The sequence below is a fragment of the Mirounga angustirostris genome, unplaced genomic scaffold (genome assembly GCF_029215605.1).
Source record: "Mirounga angustirostris isolate CCGP_5_RB_7025 unplaced genomic scaffold, mMirAng1.0.hap1 SCAF_3, whole genome shotgun sequence".
In the NCBI taxonomy this organism is placed as follows: Eukaryota; Metazoa; Chordata; class Mammalia; order Carnivora; family Phocidae; genus Mirounga; species Mirounga angustirostris.
In genome coordinates this window covers 75,312,748-75,329,206 of record NW_026991711.1, presented here as the reverse complement: position 1 = coordinate 75,329,206, position 16,459 = coordinate 75,312,748, and the positions used below count along the sequence as shown (strand labels likewise).

Below are 16,459 nucleotides of genomic sequence, written 5' to 3'. Positions count from 1 at the left end.
TCCTGTTTTTCAGATATTTAATGATTTTACAGTTGATCTTTTTCTAGAGACAGATTTCTAAAGCTTACAGACATGTATTTTTAAAAATAGGTTCTACATTTTAACTTAACCAAAACATGTTAATACCATTTGGATTACTGCATGGAAAAGCCAACAAAATAGCTAAAACTTGGCCAAAGAAAATGGATCGATATCACTGATAAAAGTCTGCAACTGCTCTCAATAGTTTTGTAAATGAACAGAATTTCATACACCTTAGAATGCCAACTGAAAATTTTTCAGTACTCTCAAGCTGACCTGAAAAAAAAAAAAAAGAGGCCAGAAAAGGCTATTCGAATGGCCAAAATGCAGAACACTGGCAACACTGAACGCTGGTGAGGATGTGGAGCAACAGGAACTCTCATTCACTGATGGTGGGAAATGGTGCAGCCACTTTGGAAGACAGTTTGGCAGTTTCTTACAAAATGAAACATGCTCTTACTATATACAACCCAGTAATTCACTCCTTGGTATCTACTCAAAGGAGTTGAAAACTTCCATCCACACAAAAACCTGCACACGGGTGTTTAAAGCCAACTTTATTCACAATTGCTGTAACTTGGAAGCAAGCCAGGTGTCTTCAATAGGTGAATGAATAAACTGTGGTACATCCAGACAATGGAGTATTCTTCAATGTTAAAAAAGAAATGAGCCATCAAGACATGAAAACACATAGAAGACCCTGAAATGCATTTATTAAGTGAAAGACGTCAATCTGAAAGCCCACACACTATATGATCCCTACTATGTGACACTCTAGAAATGGTAAAACTATGGAGACAACAGAAAGATCAGTGGTTGCCAGGGGTTGGGGGATAGGGAGGGATTAATAGGCAGAGCATAGCGAATTTTTTGCGCCATGAAAAATACCCTATATGGTCATTATTCATTTGTCCAAAACCCACAGAATATACAACACCAAGAATGAACCTTAAGGTAAACTATGCACTTGGGGTGATTATGATGTGTCAATGCAGGTTCATCAATTGTAACAAATGTACTACTCTGGTGGAGTATATAAGAAATTTCTGGACCTTTCTCTCAATTTTGCTGTGAACCTAAAACTTCTCTTAAAAAAATAGTCTTTAAAAAAAGGGGGGGGGGCTCCTGATACTACCCCCCTGCCCTGCTACTCTACCAAATAAAGAGAACTTAAAAAAAAAAAAAAAAAGGACTTCCCTCCATCTTTATTTAGTCAAGATTCCCTGAGCTACTTCTGGCCTAGCTAACCTTTCCAAACACTCCCATATAAACTCTTTCCTGCAAGTCATTTTCATCATCCTGTTTATCTCCAGATCTGCCTTTGGTGAGACATTTTACCCTGAATGTATATACTCACTGGACACTGCCTTCCACCAAAATTAGTGACATTATCAACTATATTTGCTGAACCTTTTAGCCCACTATGCCTATTTTAGATATTTTGGAAATTATTTTTATATACAAGTTATTATTTGTCAACATCAACCTTTTGAAAAATGACTTGCTCAAACCTTACAGTGTTATGATTAGTATAATGTGCAGGTCCATTTGCCTAAGTGAGGAAAGAAAAAAACCAATCACAACTGATCCCATTTGTTTTTTTCCAAAAGAAAAACATCCAAAGTAAAATATGAACATTTAATTTCCTTTAAATAATATGTAATAATTTACATGCTATACATTCCCAAACACACTGAAATTTTGTAAGACATATACACAATCTGCTTTTTGCCAACATATACCCTGCAGGTCACTTAAGATGTTAACTGATTTCTCAGTCCATGTGTGAGCACATAAACACATATATATATGCCTGAAGTTGAAGATAATAATAAACCAAAAAAACACCTGAATATAAGAAGTCTGCCATGGAAGATTCCAAAACCATAATCAGTAACTGGAACCAAGGAACAAGGCACAAAAGTTTCCCTTTGTGGTCACAAAGATTAAGTTTTCTGTCCCAGTGCTTAAGTATGGAAATAGGCTTGGCTAAATCACAAACTATATTTTATAGTACATTTCTGTTATTGTTTAAAAAGGAGTATTTTTCTTATTACATAATGCATTACACAAAAGCATTGGAAAAATAAACAGGATTAGATAAGTTCTCATACATTAAAGCTTTTTTTCCATTTGAAAAAGATATTTATGCCTAAAACTAATATAGATCTAAGTACAGTAAAGAGAAGCATTAGGGATCCTATCCAGGTTTCCTATTACCCCTGAATCATACCTCTTGTCAGTCATGTTACTTAAACCTTCAATTTTAAAGCCAGCTGGGTGATACTGTCAATTGCATGTGAATTGTTTTTTTTTTTTTTTTGTCATGTAAAGATATGTTACTAGCACACAGAACAGTTAATATAACATGGCAAAATGAAACTTTTCCTAGCATTTAAGTTGTTCCTGCTAAACATTAACTTTGTACTAGGCTATCCTTAATTTTCCTTTTTTATTCCTATGTCAATGGAGAAGAAAAAATGTTCCACATAGAAATGGCTGCTTTAAAATTCATGCAACCAAGCAAAATCTAAACTATCTGTACTTCCTTTTTTTTAACCCCCAAATTTGGGGGAAACTGAAAGCCTGTTCTAGGAAGAGCAACTCATTGAGAGTTGAGAGAACAGTATGTGTGTGTATGTGTGTGTACACATACACATTCTTCATTATTTCTAAGAACAGTTTTAGAGCCTTAGCTTTTTAAAGTTACACAGTTATTCAAGGAATAAAGCCAAGCACAAAGTAAGAATCAAAAGAATGCAGTAATCCATACATAAAAGACAGTCAAATAAGTTTACACATATTCAAGAAGTCAATAATCTAAGTTGTAAATAATGTCATCAAATGTAGCACTGTACAAACTGTAATCAGAATAAAACCTTCAGTTTCATTAATTTTGAATATGGATGTGGGAGCAGCTGACCATGAACTTAATGCTGAACGTACACATCTGTTTATACAGGACTGTTGTAGCATGCAGCCCCCGCAGGGATGATGGTGCAATTCTTTACAAATAAAAACAAGGCTGACCCAAAGAAAAAAAACCAAAAAACCCAAAAACCTGCTCTTGGCTATAAAACTTAAGAGTAAGTTGAAATTTTAAGGCTTTCTTAATATTTTTCATGGCACTTCAACATTAAACATCACTAATAGGCAAAATATGTAAATATCCATAGTTACAGAGTTATATAATCAAAAGTACATGCCATGTGAATTATTAAGGGAGAACTTTCTCGAGTTTTGTTTCCTGGCAATTAAATTATAGTTAAGGAAGGTTATTCAGAATTGTTTGGCTGTAATTAACATATAAATCATACAGAAATGTCAATTCACTAGTATACAGTACAAACTGTGTTTTGAATAAATCTGCCAACACCACTCGTTTCTTAAAGAACTTAAAGTCATTCCCTGCTGGAAATGCAATTAAACGGACTTACTTCTCTCACAAGAGCAGTTATTATCCTTTCTTCGACTATTAAACTCTAAGATCATTATTTGACAAATTCCTTTTGGTCATGCGCACATCATTCTCACAAGAATCCAATTCTCGCACTACAGTCAGTCCAGAAAATACTCTATGGATCTAACAGGTCATTCTGGCCACACCATACTCTAAGCTGACCACACCAGGTTCCGACTTGGAGAACTCTTCAGCGTATTCACTGTAACGATTATCTGCTGGGTTGCTGCCCTCTATAGTTCGAAGAGCATGATTCACAGGCAACAGAGTTTGCTCCTTAAAACACAAGGAAGTTTTGAGGGTAGGTGATTCAGGATGAACTGAATGTAACGATTCCTTGGTGAGAATTTCATCTGTTTGCTTATTTTTACGTTGCTTAATTTTCTAGAACAAATCCAAATTTGAAAAAAATTACTAATTACACACACTACATGTTCAATACAGGTTAGATGAAAGAAGAAACCATGCTTTTGTAAATGTTCTCTTTATGAACAATATACAAAGTTAGATCTCAAAAAATTAATAAAATCTAGTGGAGAGTAAGACATGGTTGAGAATCTTAATTGTTTACAACTTTTACAGTGGAAAATGGTTATTACACATGACTGTAAAAGATCAAGCTTTCATATTTGAAAAGGGCATAGATTACTTAGGAAGTATAAAAGGTAAACATTTTATAATAAAAGAAATGTGTATGAGACTTCACCCTGAATCATAACTATATAATATAACAAACACACACTTATTTACCTAAAGAAATTTCTTACATGGTTTCCCTACAATGATTTGATAGGTGAACATAAGCAGCTTTAGAACACAACAGAATTTTTTAATATTTTTTATTTTTTAGATTTATTTATATATCTTTGAGAGAGAGAGAGCAGGAGAACAGGGGAGGAGCAGAGGGAGAGGGAAAGAGAGAATCTCAAGCAGACTCCCAGCTTTGGCTTGATCTCACGACCCTGAGATCATTACCTGAACTGAAACCAAGAGTTGGACGCTCAACCGAGCCACCCCCAGACGTCCCAACAGAATTTTTTTTCCAAACAGAACATAAGATTTTAAAAGTATTCTGTGACAGAGTGTCATGCTCTCTAATCCCTGGACTGATCTCTGGCCACTCTGCTGATATTTACCGATGTCTTGGATTTGCCTCTCTCTTTACACATCCTCCTATCGTTTCCTCAAGCAGCCATTAATTACCTCCGTATCTGAGAGATGACTAAGGAACAGTCCTGCTTGAGAGGCAGACCCGACAGTCTGAGTTATACCAACTGTCTAGGATTTTTAAAGTATGGACTCACCGATCCTTTTTGCTTATATGTGATGACAGAGAAAAGATTACAAGAAAGTCTTACAGTGGAGAGAGACTTTTTTAAAATTTTTTTATTGTTATGTTAATCCCCATACATTACATCATTAGTTTTAGATGTAGTGCTCCATGATTCATTGTTTGTGCACAACACCCAGTGCTCCATGCAGAACGTGCCCTCTTTAATACCCATCACCAGGCTAACCCATCCTCCTACCCCCCTCCCCTCTAGAACCCTCAGTTTGTTTTTCAGAGTCCATTATCTCTCATGGTTTGTCTCCCCCTCCGATTTCCACCCCCTTCATTCTTCCCCTCCTGCTATCTTCTTTTTTTTTTTTCTTAACATATATTGCATTATTTGTTTCATAGGTACAGATCAGACACTGGGGAGGGTATGTGCTCTGGTAAGCACTGGAGAGAGACTTCTTAAACAAGACACAAAAGAAGGCATAAAACATAAAGAGTGATCAATTTGACTGCATTAAAATTCAAAACATCTATACAAAACATACCATAAATAAAATGGAAAAGACGAGAACAGACTGAACAAAGCCACTTGTGATAGACAGACAGATAGATAGATAGATAGATAGATAGATAGATAGATAGATAGATACCTCACAAAGAATTAATGTCAGGTGTATAAAGAATTTTTTTTTTTTAAAGATTTTTATTTATTTATTTGACAGAGAGAGACACAGCAAGAGAGGGAACACAAGCGGGGGGAGGATGGGAGAGGGAGAAGCAGGTTTCCTGCAGAGCAGGGAGCCCAATGAGGGGCTCGATCCCAGGACCCTGGGATCATGACCTGAGCCGAAGGCAGATGCTTAACGACTGAGCCACCCAGGCGCCCCTGATGTCAGGTGTATAAAGAATTCTTACAGATCAATAAGGAAAAGGCAAATATACCAACAGAAAAATGAGTGGAAGTTTGAATAGGCCATTCAGAGAACAGGAAAAACGAAATGGCCAGCAAATATATGCAAAGTCATTCAACTTCCTTTGTTATCATGGAAATCCAAAACTGAGAACAAGTTAAATGTTCTGCAGTAGCTGAATGGATAGACTGTGATATATGCATATAAGAGAATGTTATACAGTAGTTATTAATAAAACACAAGAATTAAAGCTACATGTATCAACATGGATAAATTTCAAAACAATGTTGAGTAAAATGAAGTATGACAGTATAACAACCTTTAAAATATGCAGCTCCTTAAGCTGGGTGAAGGGTACATGTGCCTTCATGTTTCTGTTGCTCTTTTATGCCTTATAAAAATATATTCTTTTGTATTTCTTCAATATAAAATAAAAATATTTCAAATCACACAAAACAGTATTATAAATAGTGGATAAAAACACATATAGTAGAAGTATAAAAATATGCACAGGAACAATTAACACCAAATTCAGCCCAAAGCAGGTGGGGAGGGCTAAGAAGGAGTATATTTCTTCAAATATCTATCATGTTTCATTTCTTAAAACAAAAACATGAAAGATCTGAAGCGAATATGATGTTAAAATCTCACAAAGCCAGGTGGTGGATTCCCTGATATTTATTATGTTCATAACTCTACTTTTCTATATACAGTTCACCCCTGAACAACACAGGGGTTGGGGGAGCCAACCCCCCATGCAATCAAAAATCCATATATAACTTTTGACTCCCCCCAAAATGTAACTACTAATAGTCTACTCGTGACTGGAAACCTTACCAATAGCATAAAGAGTCAATTGACACATATTTTGTAAGTTGTATGTATTAATACTATATTCTCACAATAAAGTAGGCTAGAGAAAAAAAGTGTTACTAAGAAAATCACAAGAGAAAATACATTTACAGTACTGTACTTTATCAAAAAAAATCCACTTATAAGTGGACCTGTGCAACTCAAACCGATGTTGTTCAAGGGTCAACTGTACTTCAAATACTTCAATGTTAAAATTCAGGGAAAGCAATCAAACTAACATACTGAAAGTAGAGGACATCTGATTTGGAAGCAGTCGTGTACTTATGAGGTTTCTATATATACTAATTTACACTGAGAACATAAGTAAGGAAATACACTAATTTAATATTCCAAATATATCACATTAGACACTTCAGAATACTTACAGATTCTAAGTCTTTAATATCTTTCTCTAACTGTTTATTTTGCTCATTCATATTCATAATTATATTAAACACGGACTGTCTAGGATGCAATGTTCGATCAAATTGGTGGTACATGTTTCTCCAAAACCTTTATGACAAAAACAAAAAACAACAACTCAATAAATTGTGTTTGAGAAAAATCAAGTATAAATACCTCAATGATGCCAACTTACTTAAAACTGAAAGATACTGTATTTGGCTCCAAAACTGCAAATTTCGGAGATTTGGAACTGTAGAGAGGATTTAAGTACTTCTTTTGGTCATCCAGGAGAAATGGCCACAGGGAGTAAGTCTTTTCCTTTAACCTTAATGTAATGAGAAAAACAAGGATCTTTCCCACAGATGCTAATACTCATTTTTATAAATCAGGCAATTGTTTCCCAAGTAGACTTAAGTTTTAATTTTTCCTTCTCTTTGTAACCTAACCTCACCTTGTCTCTGAATTCTCTATTCTCCCTTTTGTCCTTTCACTTATAATCATGAAATAAATAAAACCATGTTTCTCTGAACATAACACAGGTCTACCATTTTCTCTCACAACCATACACGTTAAGAGATTCCTTTCAACTCACACAATTTCATAAACATGGTCTCTGTTATACCTATTTCAAATCACCATACACATGTATACAGAGTAAGACACTTGTATCACTCTTTGGCCTCATTCTCTTAGCCCTATATCTGGGCTATAATAACATGTATTACAAAGCAGGGACAAATTTAAGTGTGAGTGAGTAGCAAAAAAAGGGAGTTAGGAAAAATCAGGACATTATTCAACAGTAAAAAGATGCCAATCATATTGCAACTCTAAGAGTAAGTTAAGTGAAGTAAGTGGATAAAGGGTAGAATGGTTTAGATAGTATATTTACCAAATAAACATAAAATAATTGGGGGTACAGGGGAAAAATGGAGAGTCTGCTCATTTTTCTATGACTCCTAAGATGACCAATAAGTAAGTTCTTAGAGAAAGACTACTAGGAAATAAGTGCTTTTATTACCATCTTCCTTTGTAAGAGGATGTTTGGCACTGAGAAGAACAGTTTTTCCTAAAAGAGCTCTGTACTCTAAGAGTCACCTGCTCCAAATTATGATACACTACTGTGAATTACTATGGCACAGAGCTAAAGTCTGAATGCTCTTTGATTTGTTCACCTCTGTCATACTCTGATTTCACTTGTAATTCCCTTTACACATCTTTAGAATCTTCCAAGTGCTCTCAGTTCTGCCTTCAATTCTGTTGAGAGTGAGAGTATGTGGCTGTCTTCAAACTACTACCAGATTTAGCTTCTCTAATATGTCACTTGGACATTCAAGAATCTATAACTGCTCTTTATTGACTTGTAAGAAATCTAAACTCAGAAACTGAACCAAAAAAAATTTATATTTAAGCACTTCTCACAGCCTTACCCCACATTTCCTTTGCATCAAAATTTAACCAGAAACCCCTACTCCCAAAGATTGGTTAGGAAAGAAGAGGTACGAGACCCAACTCAGGGACAGACACACTACAGCTAACACAGATCTATTTTCCCCAGAGAATATCTGTTTAGAAATGTGAGGAAAACTATAAGGCCTCATCTTACCTTAAAACCAACAGTTTTTAAAAATATTTAACCAAACTTTAAAGCTTAGTGACCAATACTTTCTAAGAAATGAAATAAGTTAGTATTTTTCTGCTCTAAATATATATTCAGATTAGAAAGGAGTAGAATGGCGGTTTCCAGGGTGTTGGTAAGGTTTCTTGTTCTGGGTGCTGGTTGCATAGATGGATGAGTTTCAGATTTACTGAGCTTCACATTTATGCCATATGCACTTTTCTATATGTATGCTACATTTCAAAACAAATTCTTTAAAATGTGTTTTTACTGTTAACCCGAGGATGTGAGGGATAGAGGGCACTTAGCTTCAGAAATAGAGACAATAAAATCTTTACAACAAAATTCAATTCTATTACATACTGTCAAGATATTTTATTATGTTCCACTATGACTTATGTTAGACCTCAACCAAGTAGGAAAAAAAGAGCCCATTTTATGCAAACTGTCTTACTTGAGCTCTTCTCTTTCCTTCTGACAATTTCCAAGGAAGTTTCCAAATTGGCATGAGTGAATATGTTCATGGATCTGAAGAAGAAATGCTTCATTGAATTCAAAGTCTTGTGGGAACTGTTCGGTCAAATGCCACACACACTCCAAGAACTGAGTAAACACCGGTGAGACTTCCTTTGGGTCACCATCCAAATGGCCACACCTACCCCCCAGAAAGTACAAGCTTTTAAAAATGCCTCTGAAAGAAGTTAATTATTCACATATTATCAAATTTAAACACACACACGAACCTAAAACACTATTCTACTGTCATAAAAAAAAGCATAATGTTTTTATTAAAAACAATTTAAATCTATGTTTTTCAACCACAACTTTAAAGGATCTTTACTTTCTAAGTACCACAGTCCAGACAAAAAGGAAGGCAATAAACTGCCATGAAAATTTAACTACGGTATGAGAATTGAAAAAAATGACAGAAAAAAATTAAATCAGTTTTCATACAAAAAACCTGATAGTACTCTCACCTACCACTGGATATGTGAGTTCATGAAGAACAGAAATATTCTGGTACTCTAAAATGGTTTTACTAATTTTACAAAATATATAAATGTACAACTATGACTCACCTCTCTGAAAACTTATGTCCAAAAGAGATCCAATCCTTTTCTATTAAAACCTTAATGAGAAAAAGCAAAACCCATTTTACAACTACTTTCAATTTCTTTTCTTTAAAATGGATTGAATCCTATTATCTTAACAGCACTTACCCTTTTAACTTATGGTTGCAAACAAAACAAACTTTTGTTTAATTATAGGCAAAAGACAGCAAGAACCTGGATTAGAGGCTGGTTTAACAAAGAGTAAAAATGACGCATAAAAGAAATACGGTAGTCCTGTGACTTAAATCATTTAGGTTGTATTTATTACATTTTAAGTGAAAACTACTTGTTATAAAGCGCTAACACATTTACATTTCTGTGTATCTAATGATGATATCTGCATAGAAAAAAGGCTACAAAAATGTAAATCAAAATGTTAACAGTGTTAACTGTAGGTGGTAGACTGGGGTGTATGCTTTAAACCTTCTGGCTTACTTGTACGTTACTTATATGGTACTTAACAGAAAAAGAATGATAAAGACACCAATAAAAAGTGTATATTCAAATTCAGATGGTGATATCTAACCTCTTGAATGGACTGTCTTTATCTGTTTTCTCTGTCACAACTCTACTGAAGTAATAGGCTTCTAATTTTTTTCAGTCTAATTTATACAACCTATCTTCTTAGTATTTAATATATCTCATAATTTCATTATATAAGCACCAAGTACATTCTTTTCAGTGTCAAAACTGCCACCTGGGGGGGGGAGGAGCTAAGATGGCGGCAGAGTAGGAGGATCCCAGGCTGGTCTTGTCAGTTGAACACAAACAGATAATTATCAAATCATCCTGAATACCCCAGAAATTGGCCTGAAGACTGACAGAACAAACTCCACAACTAAGGCGAAAGAAGAAGCCTCACTCAAGAAGCACCGAGAGGCAACATGTTCCTTACTTTCAGCTGAGCACACTCTGGAACAGGGAGGTTAAATTCCTACTGGACAAAATGACGAGATGGAGAAACACACCCCAAAAGAAAGAAGGGAGGGAGGGAGGTAGTACTCACTGCCAGGGATTTAAAAAAACAGCCACCTTTAGCTTCTCTTTGTTGTAAATCTTTCCAGAAGGCCATATAATGTGACGGGGAAAGATACAGTTTCTGGAGCCATATTGCATGGGCTCAAATCCTAGCTTTGCCACTTCCACACCTGTGTGACCTCAGGCAAGTGGTCTTCAGGCTGGAGCCCCAGATTTTACTGCAGGTCCTCTGCCGGTCATCTACACATCCACATCTAAAACTTAACTCAGTATCTTTCTCACTAAACTTAGACTTCTGCTTTTCTCAGTAGAGAGCAAGAGAACAGCACCATCCTAGCAACTGAGTCCAGAGACAGGAAATCATCCTGGAAGAGGCCTCCTCTCTTCTCCACATCCAATCCAGGAACAATTCCTACTGTTCTACCTTCTCAGCATCCTTGGAGGTTGAACCTATTACCTCCTCTGCATTCGCGTGGTACTGCCTTACTCCTGGCCCTCTTTTCTCTCCTGAGTTATCTTAACAGTTTCTACACTGGTCTCCCAGCCTCCACCTGGAAGACACCAAGCCATCTTTTTACAAAGCAGATCCAAGCAAGTTACTGTTTCCTCTATTTAAAGCCCTTTAATGGCTCTCACTACCCAAAGAGGGTAAAGGCCAAATTCGTCTTCTCTTCCTGAGGCCTTCATCCCACTATAGCTTTCTGCACCCAAGCTCCCCGCGCTAACACCCTCAACTCCAGCCATTACACATCACCTGCATTCAGCCTACAGAGCTATGCTTTGGTTCTCATTGTTCCTTTTGCCTGGGAAGCTCTCACATTGTCCCTGGGCATTTATTACATGATTTCATTTGAATGTCTAGCAAACAATTAAAGCCAAACATGGCAGAGAAAGTATTCCTCATCTTACACCCTTAAGGTAAGCTGCACATAATTTTATTAGCAGTACCTCCATTCAGCCTGTCCAAGACTCAATATGTTAGTGCCACCAAATAATGGTGCTGAAAGGGATGTGGTGATGTTAAACCTTCCCCTGCTTTAAGATGGCACTGCATTTAATTATTCTAAACTAGTGAAAACTTTCTACCGTCTCTTCACTTACTTGACTTGCCATGAATTAAGATGTAAATTTTGAAAACATAAGTTAATCTGATCTTGTGTTAAAAGACAAACAAAAAACAGGAGCCAGGGCTTTAGCTTCACAAAGCAGAAAATCTATTCAACTAGAAATTTAACCTTCAGATATAAAACATGCTTCCTCCTAATGTGTAATTATAATTAATGAATGAAGGCGTTTTAAATAGAAAGTTTCCTCTAGAATGTAATTTTTAAGTACTCCTATTTGTGCCTTGTTTTACATCATTCACATTTGTCGTATAAAAATGGAGGAGAAAATACTGAATATTTCTACTATAACATTTTAGAAAAAAAACTTTTATATTCAAAACTTGTTGTCAAAGAGATGGCACGAATGGAAATCAGTCTAACTCAAGGTTTTTCAATCTCAGCACTAAATACAGTTTGGGCCAGTTAGGTCTTTACTGCAGGGGCTATCCTCTACAGTACAGAATATTAGCAGTATCCTGGGCCTCTATCAGCTAAGTGCTAGTCGCACCCTTTTCTTTGTAACAACCAAAACTGTCTCCTAACATTGCCAAATGTCTCCTGGGAGGACAAAATCATTCCTATTTGAGAATCACTGATCTAGCCAAATCACTCCTTACCATGAATCCTTTGATTGTCCTGTAGTAGGAATCCAATAAAAGAGAGCCAAGGGAACAAACCTGGGAAGTCCTATCCCAACCATCAGAACAATGTACCAACACACTTGCATTTTCAACCATTATTGCCTGAAAAGAAAGATCACATACTTAGATATTACAGCAGAATACATTTTAGGTACATCAAAATTAAGTTCTACTTATTCAAACTATACTAGCAAGTATTGCATTACAAGGAAGAGCAAGGACTGCAATGATAATGCTGTCACAGCATAATTTCAAAAAAACAAGACAAAACACAAAGCAAACAAAAAAACAAAACCAAAATTGCTGTTTCCAAGTGTATGGGGGTTTCTTTTTAAGTCCCTACATGAAGTACTACATGATCTTTTAAAGCTCAAATTAAAGTAAGCCTCATTAAAGAGGTAAAACATAAAAGTTATCTGACTGGAAAGGGTAGCAGCACCCAACAGGATAAATGCATTCCTTCCCAATCATTATAAATCCCCAAACAAAATATGAGAGAAGAAGAGTTACTTTGGCTAAGAAGATTGCAGCGTCCATAACAGCTTTGATATGGCGGAGCCATCCTGAGCTCTCCAAACCAGAGTAGAAATCACTGACAGAAAGCCCTTTGGTACCATTGACTAAAAAGGGAAAAAAAACATTTCATTAGAATGCAGCTAGAGTCTCCACCTCTCCTATTCAAGCTCTCTCTGAGTGAGTGAATTGGGAGGAAGAGGACAAAATAAAAAATGAGACTCTATAAATGAAAAGATGCTATCAGAACCGCAATACTGGATTTTTTGGGTACATTTTTCTATCATTCCTTGTGCTTAAAAAAAAGCTCCAATCTCTTTAAAAAAAAAAAAAATTGGTGTATGAACTGCTTAATTTAAAAGTTTGGTATTTTAATTTTTAAAATTCTACACCACGACTGGAAAGATACCTTAATACTTAAATGGAGCATTATCATCAATTAATCTTCAAGAATAAGCAAGAATATTTACCTAATAATAACCTTTTCTTTGTTTTTTTTCAAAACCATTAGAACTGTACTGTCCAATTCAGTAGCCACCACCCGACCTGACACGTGGGTGGTCCAAACTGAGATGTGGTTTGACAATGTAAAATACAAACTAGTCAATTTTTAAGACTTCAGGGAAAAAACCTAAAATGTGTCATTACTAATTTTTTATACTGATTACATGTTAACATGTTTTTAATACATTATGCAAAATATATTAATTTCAACTTCTACTTTTTTGAATGTGGATATAGGAAAATTTTTAATTACATAATCTTTAATTTTATAATGTGCTGACATTATATTTCTATTAGACAAAGTTGCCTCAAAGGCAAAAAATAATCATACCTTCCAATAATTTCTGAAGGCTGGACCGCATGACATGAATATTTTCAATTCCAACAAACTGAAATCTAATGTTAGAATAGTTGTCTTCATTTTCATAACCTTTTCCAGCTGCTCTGTTGGCCATTGCATTCAGCTAAAATTTAAAGTTTTAGAAATTTAGAGACAAATTGCTTTTATCTCTTAACTTAGTTTACCAAAACATCATGAAAATACTAAATAAACCACATTTTAGCAGAGTTTAAAGAACTCTTCAAAACTGAATATGCTACCGTTTTTAATAAGTAAAAGTGTCACATATGTTATTAAGAGTAAAGAAGGATACTTTATATAAAGTAACAACATGACTGCTACATAATGGAAAGGTCAGACAAGAAGTTCCCCCACAAATAATTTATGAAACTAATTCACTTATGTTTTTAGTCAGTTTTCCATCTGTTTATAATATTTCAAAATTTAAAAAAGAAAGAAGTATCTCTTATCTGAATCCTAAATGATTCAGAGATGAGCCAAGCTGGGAAGTTTCCTGTTATAGAATGAACCTATTAGATTCACTTCAGAGCAAGCCTGTGGAACACATGATCATTCAGAAAGCCACAGGGACCCTGAAAAACCAGATCTGAAATACACGTCAGATTATTTGAGGTCCTCCATATTGGAGATTACTGGAGGCCCACACAGTATATACCATGGCATACAATCCACTAGCTTGATATATCTCCAAGAATTGGGCCAAAATTGGTCTCCAAGGGGAAAACAGACCACCAGTAGGCCCATGCATGGTCTTTGGTCACTAGATCAAATGCTATCAGAGGTTCATTTAAGATTTGGTATGTTTAATTCTTTGAGACTAGGATTTCATACTGCACATTATTACAGTTTACAAAACATTCTTATGAATTTGGATGAAACAAAACCTAAATTGGAAGAAAAAGTAGCTTTTCATTCAGTAGATGGCCCAGGTTGGTAAAAAGAACAGTTCAATTCTACCTACTGACTCACTGGTTATTCAGCACTTATGATGACTTAGGTGAGAGTTAGATATTAAAATGCTTCATTATTACTAGTTAAGTTGAAGTTTAAATAGTACAAACAAAACAATCAAAGAAAGGCCTATTTTCTGTGTAGAAGTCAATTATACAAATAGAGGTACTAAGTCTTGGGAAACAGATCACCCTCAGGCCTCATATTCAGACACTCTTGTATTACAACCATCTTTTATACCTAATATTACCTAGAAGTAATTCTGACCAATGAATCCACCCAGATTAAACAAGGAAGAAAAATAAAATTTGTCTTACAAGAGATATCACCAACATTCTTGACTTCTAATAAAGTCTTTTCTTAACAAGATAAAAAATTATCAGATTATCAATTTCTAGTTTTTAATACTTCTTAATTTACTCATATTAATCTCATCTTCTGTTTCCTCCATTATCTTTTGTGAGAATGCATAATGATGAGAATAACTTCTAAAACAGCTACCATTCCTTTCAACAAAGCTGCCTAAAATTGTGCTCTATATCGCTCACTCGCTTTTTCTCATCGCTTTCTCTTATTTTCTCATCATTCCAGATTTTTGAAGAAATCCTCACTATAATTCTGCCAATGTCCTTTTGTGTAGCCCACCAGCTCTGCATTCGATGCTATAATAAAAATTGAAAGTAATATTAGCTATTACCATTGAGGATTTTAATTACTTTAGTTTCAGGATCCTATATGAATTAGTTGCTTAACTGTGTTTATAGAAAGAAAAAGGCATTCTGACATTTGTCTCAATGATAAAAACTGAACCTAACATTACAGATGCCTAACAGGACAACTATGTCCTGTTCACTATTTTTTTTTTTTTAATTTTAGTAATATATTTTATTTAACTCCAAATAGAAAAAATATTACCATTTCAGCATGTAATCAATATTAAAATATTATAGAATATTTTAGTGTTTTTTGCACTGTGTCTTCAAAATCCAGTGTGGTTTTGTTTTTTGTTTTGAATTGGTGAAAATGATCTCTTTTTATTGTATAACAAATATGTAGTGAGGATAAAATGATATATTTTCTCTACTCCAACTAGTATTTATAGAATCATTTTTTTTATTATGTTCAGTTAGCCACTGTATAAGTACATTAGTTTTTGATGTAGTGTTCAATAATTCATTAGTTCGATATAACACCCAGTGTTCATCACAACACTTGCCCTCCTTAATGCCCATCACCCAATTACCCCTTCTCCCACCCTCCTCCCCTCTGAAACCCTCAGTTTGTTTCCCGTAGTCCATAGTCTCTCATGGTTCATCTCTCTCTCTGATTTCTCCCCATTCAGATTTTCCTTCCTTCCCCTATGGTCCTCCGTATTATTGCTTATGTTCCACATATGAGTGAAATCATATGATAATTGTTTTTTCTCTGCTTGACTTACTTCACTTAGCATAATCCTCTCCGGTTCCATCCATGTCGATGCAAATGGTGGGTATTCATCCTTTCTGATGGCTGAGTTATATTCCATTGTATATATGTACCAGTTCACTATAATTCTCTAGTTCAATGTTTTCTAACTTACTATTTTCCTTATTTTCTTGAATATTTCAAATTAAGGCCCATTATTTTAACACACAGTGTTTTGACAATTAAAAAGTCTACCAAAAAAAAGTCTACCAAAAAAATTAATAAGATTTTAATTTTTCAAACACACGCACTATTTAACATTTCTTCACAATAATGTAAGACTTCC

General features: G+C 35.0%; 1 protein-coding gene across 3 annotated transcripts in view; it reads right to left on the bottom strand.

The window, feature by feature from the left end:
- Positions 1-1,645: 1,645 nt before the first annotated feature.
- The window catches only part of MTMR6 (myotubularin related protein 6), a 34,143-nt gene continuing 19,329 nt past the window's right edge, over positions 1,646-16,459 (bottom strand). Inside the window, exons 7-15 of one of the 3 annotated variants that reach the window (XM_045869208.3) lie at positions 15,258-15,371; positions 13,729-13,861; positions 12,891-13,000; positions 12,357-12,482; positions 9,623-9,672; positions 8,998-9,198; positions 7,122-7,253; positions 6,910-7,036; positions 1,646-3,865 (exon numbers count right to left, since the gene is read on the bottom strand). In XM_045869208.3, coding sequence (XP_045725164.1) covers positions 3,605-3,865; positions 6,910-7,036; positions 7,122-7,253; positions 8,998-9,198; positions 9,623-9,672; positions 12,357-12,482; positions 12,891-13,000; positions 13,729-13,861; positions 15,258-15,371 — 1,254 coding nt within the window. In that variant the 3' untranslated portion in view covers positions 1,646-3,604. The remainder of the gene's footprint in view (positions 3,866-6,909; positions 7,037-7,121; positions 7,254-8,997; positions 9,199-9,622; positions 9,673-12,356; positions 12,483-12,890; positions 13,001-13,728; positions 13,862-15,257; positions 15,372-16,459) is intronic. The other 2 variants (XM_045869207.3, XM_064586285.1) reach the window with 2 other exon arrangements.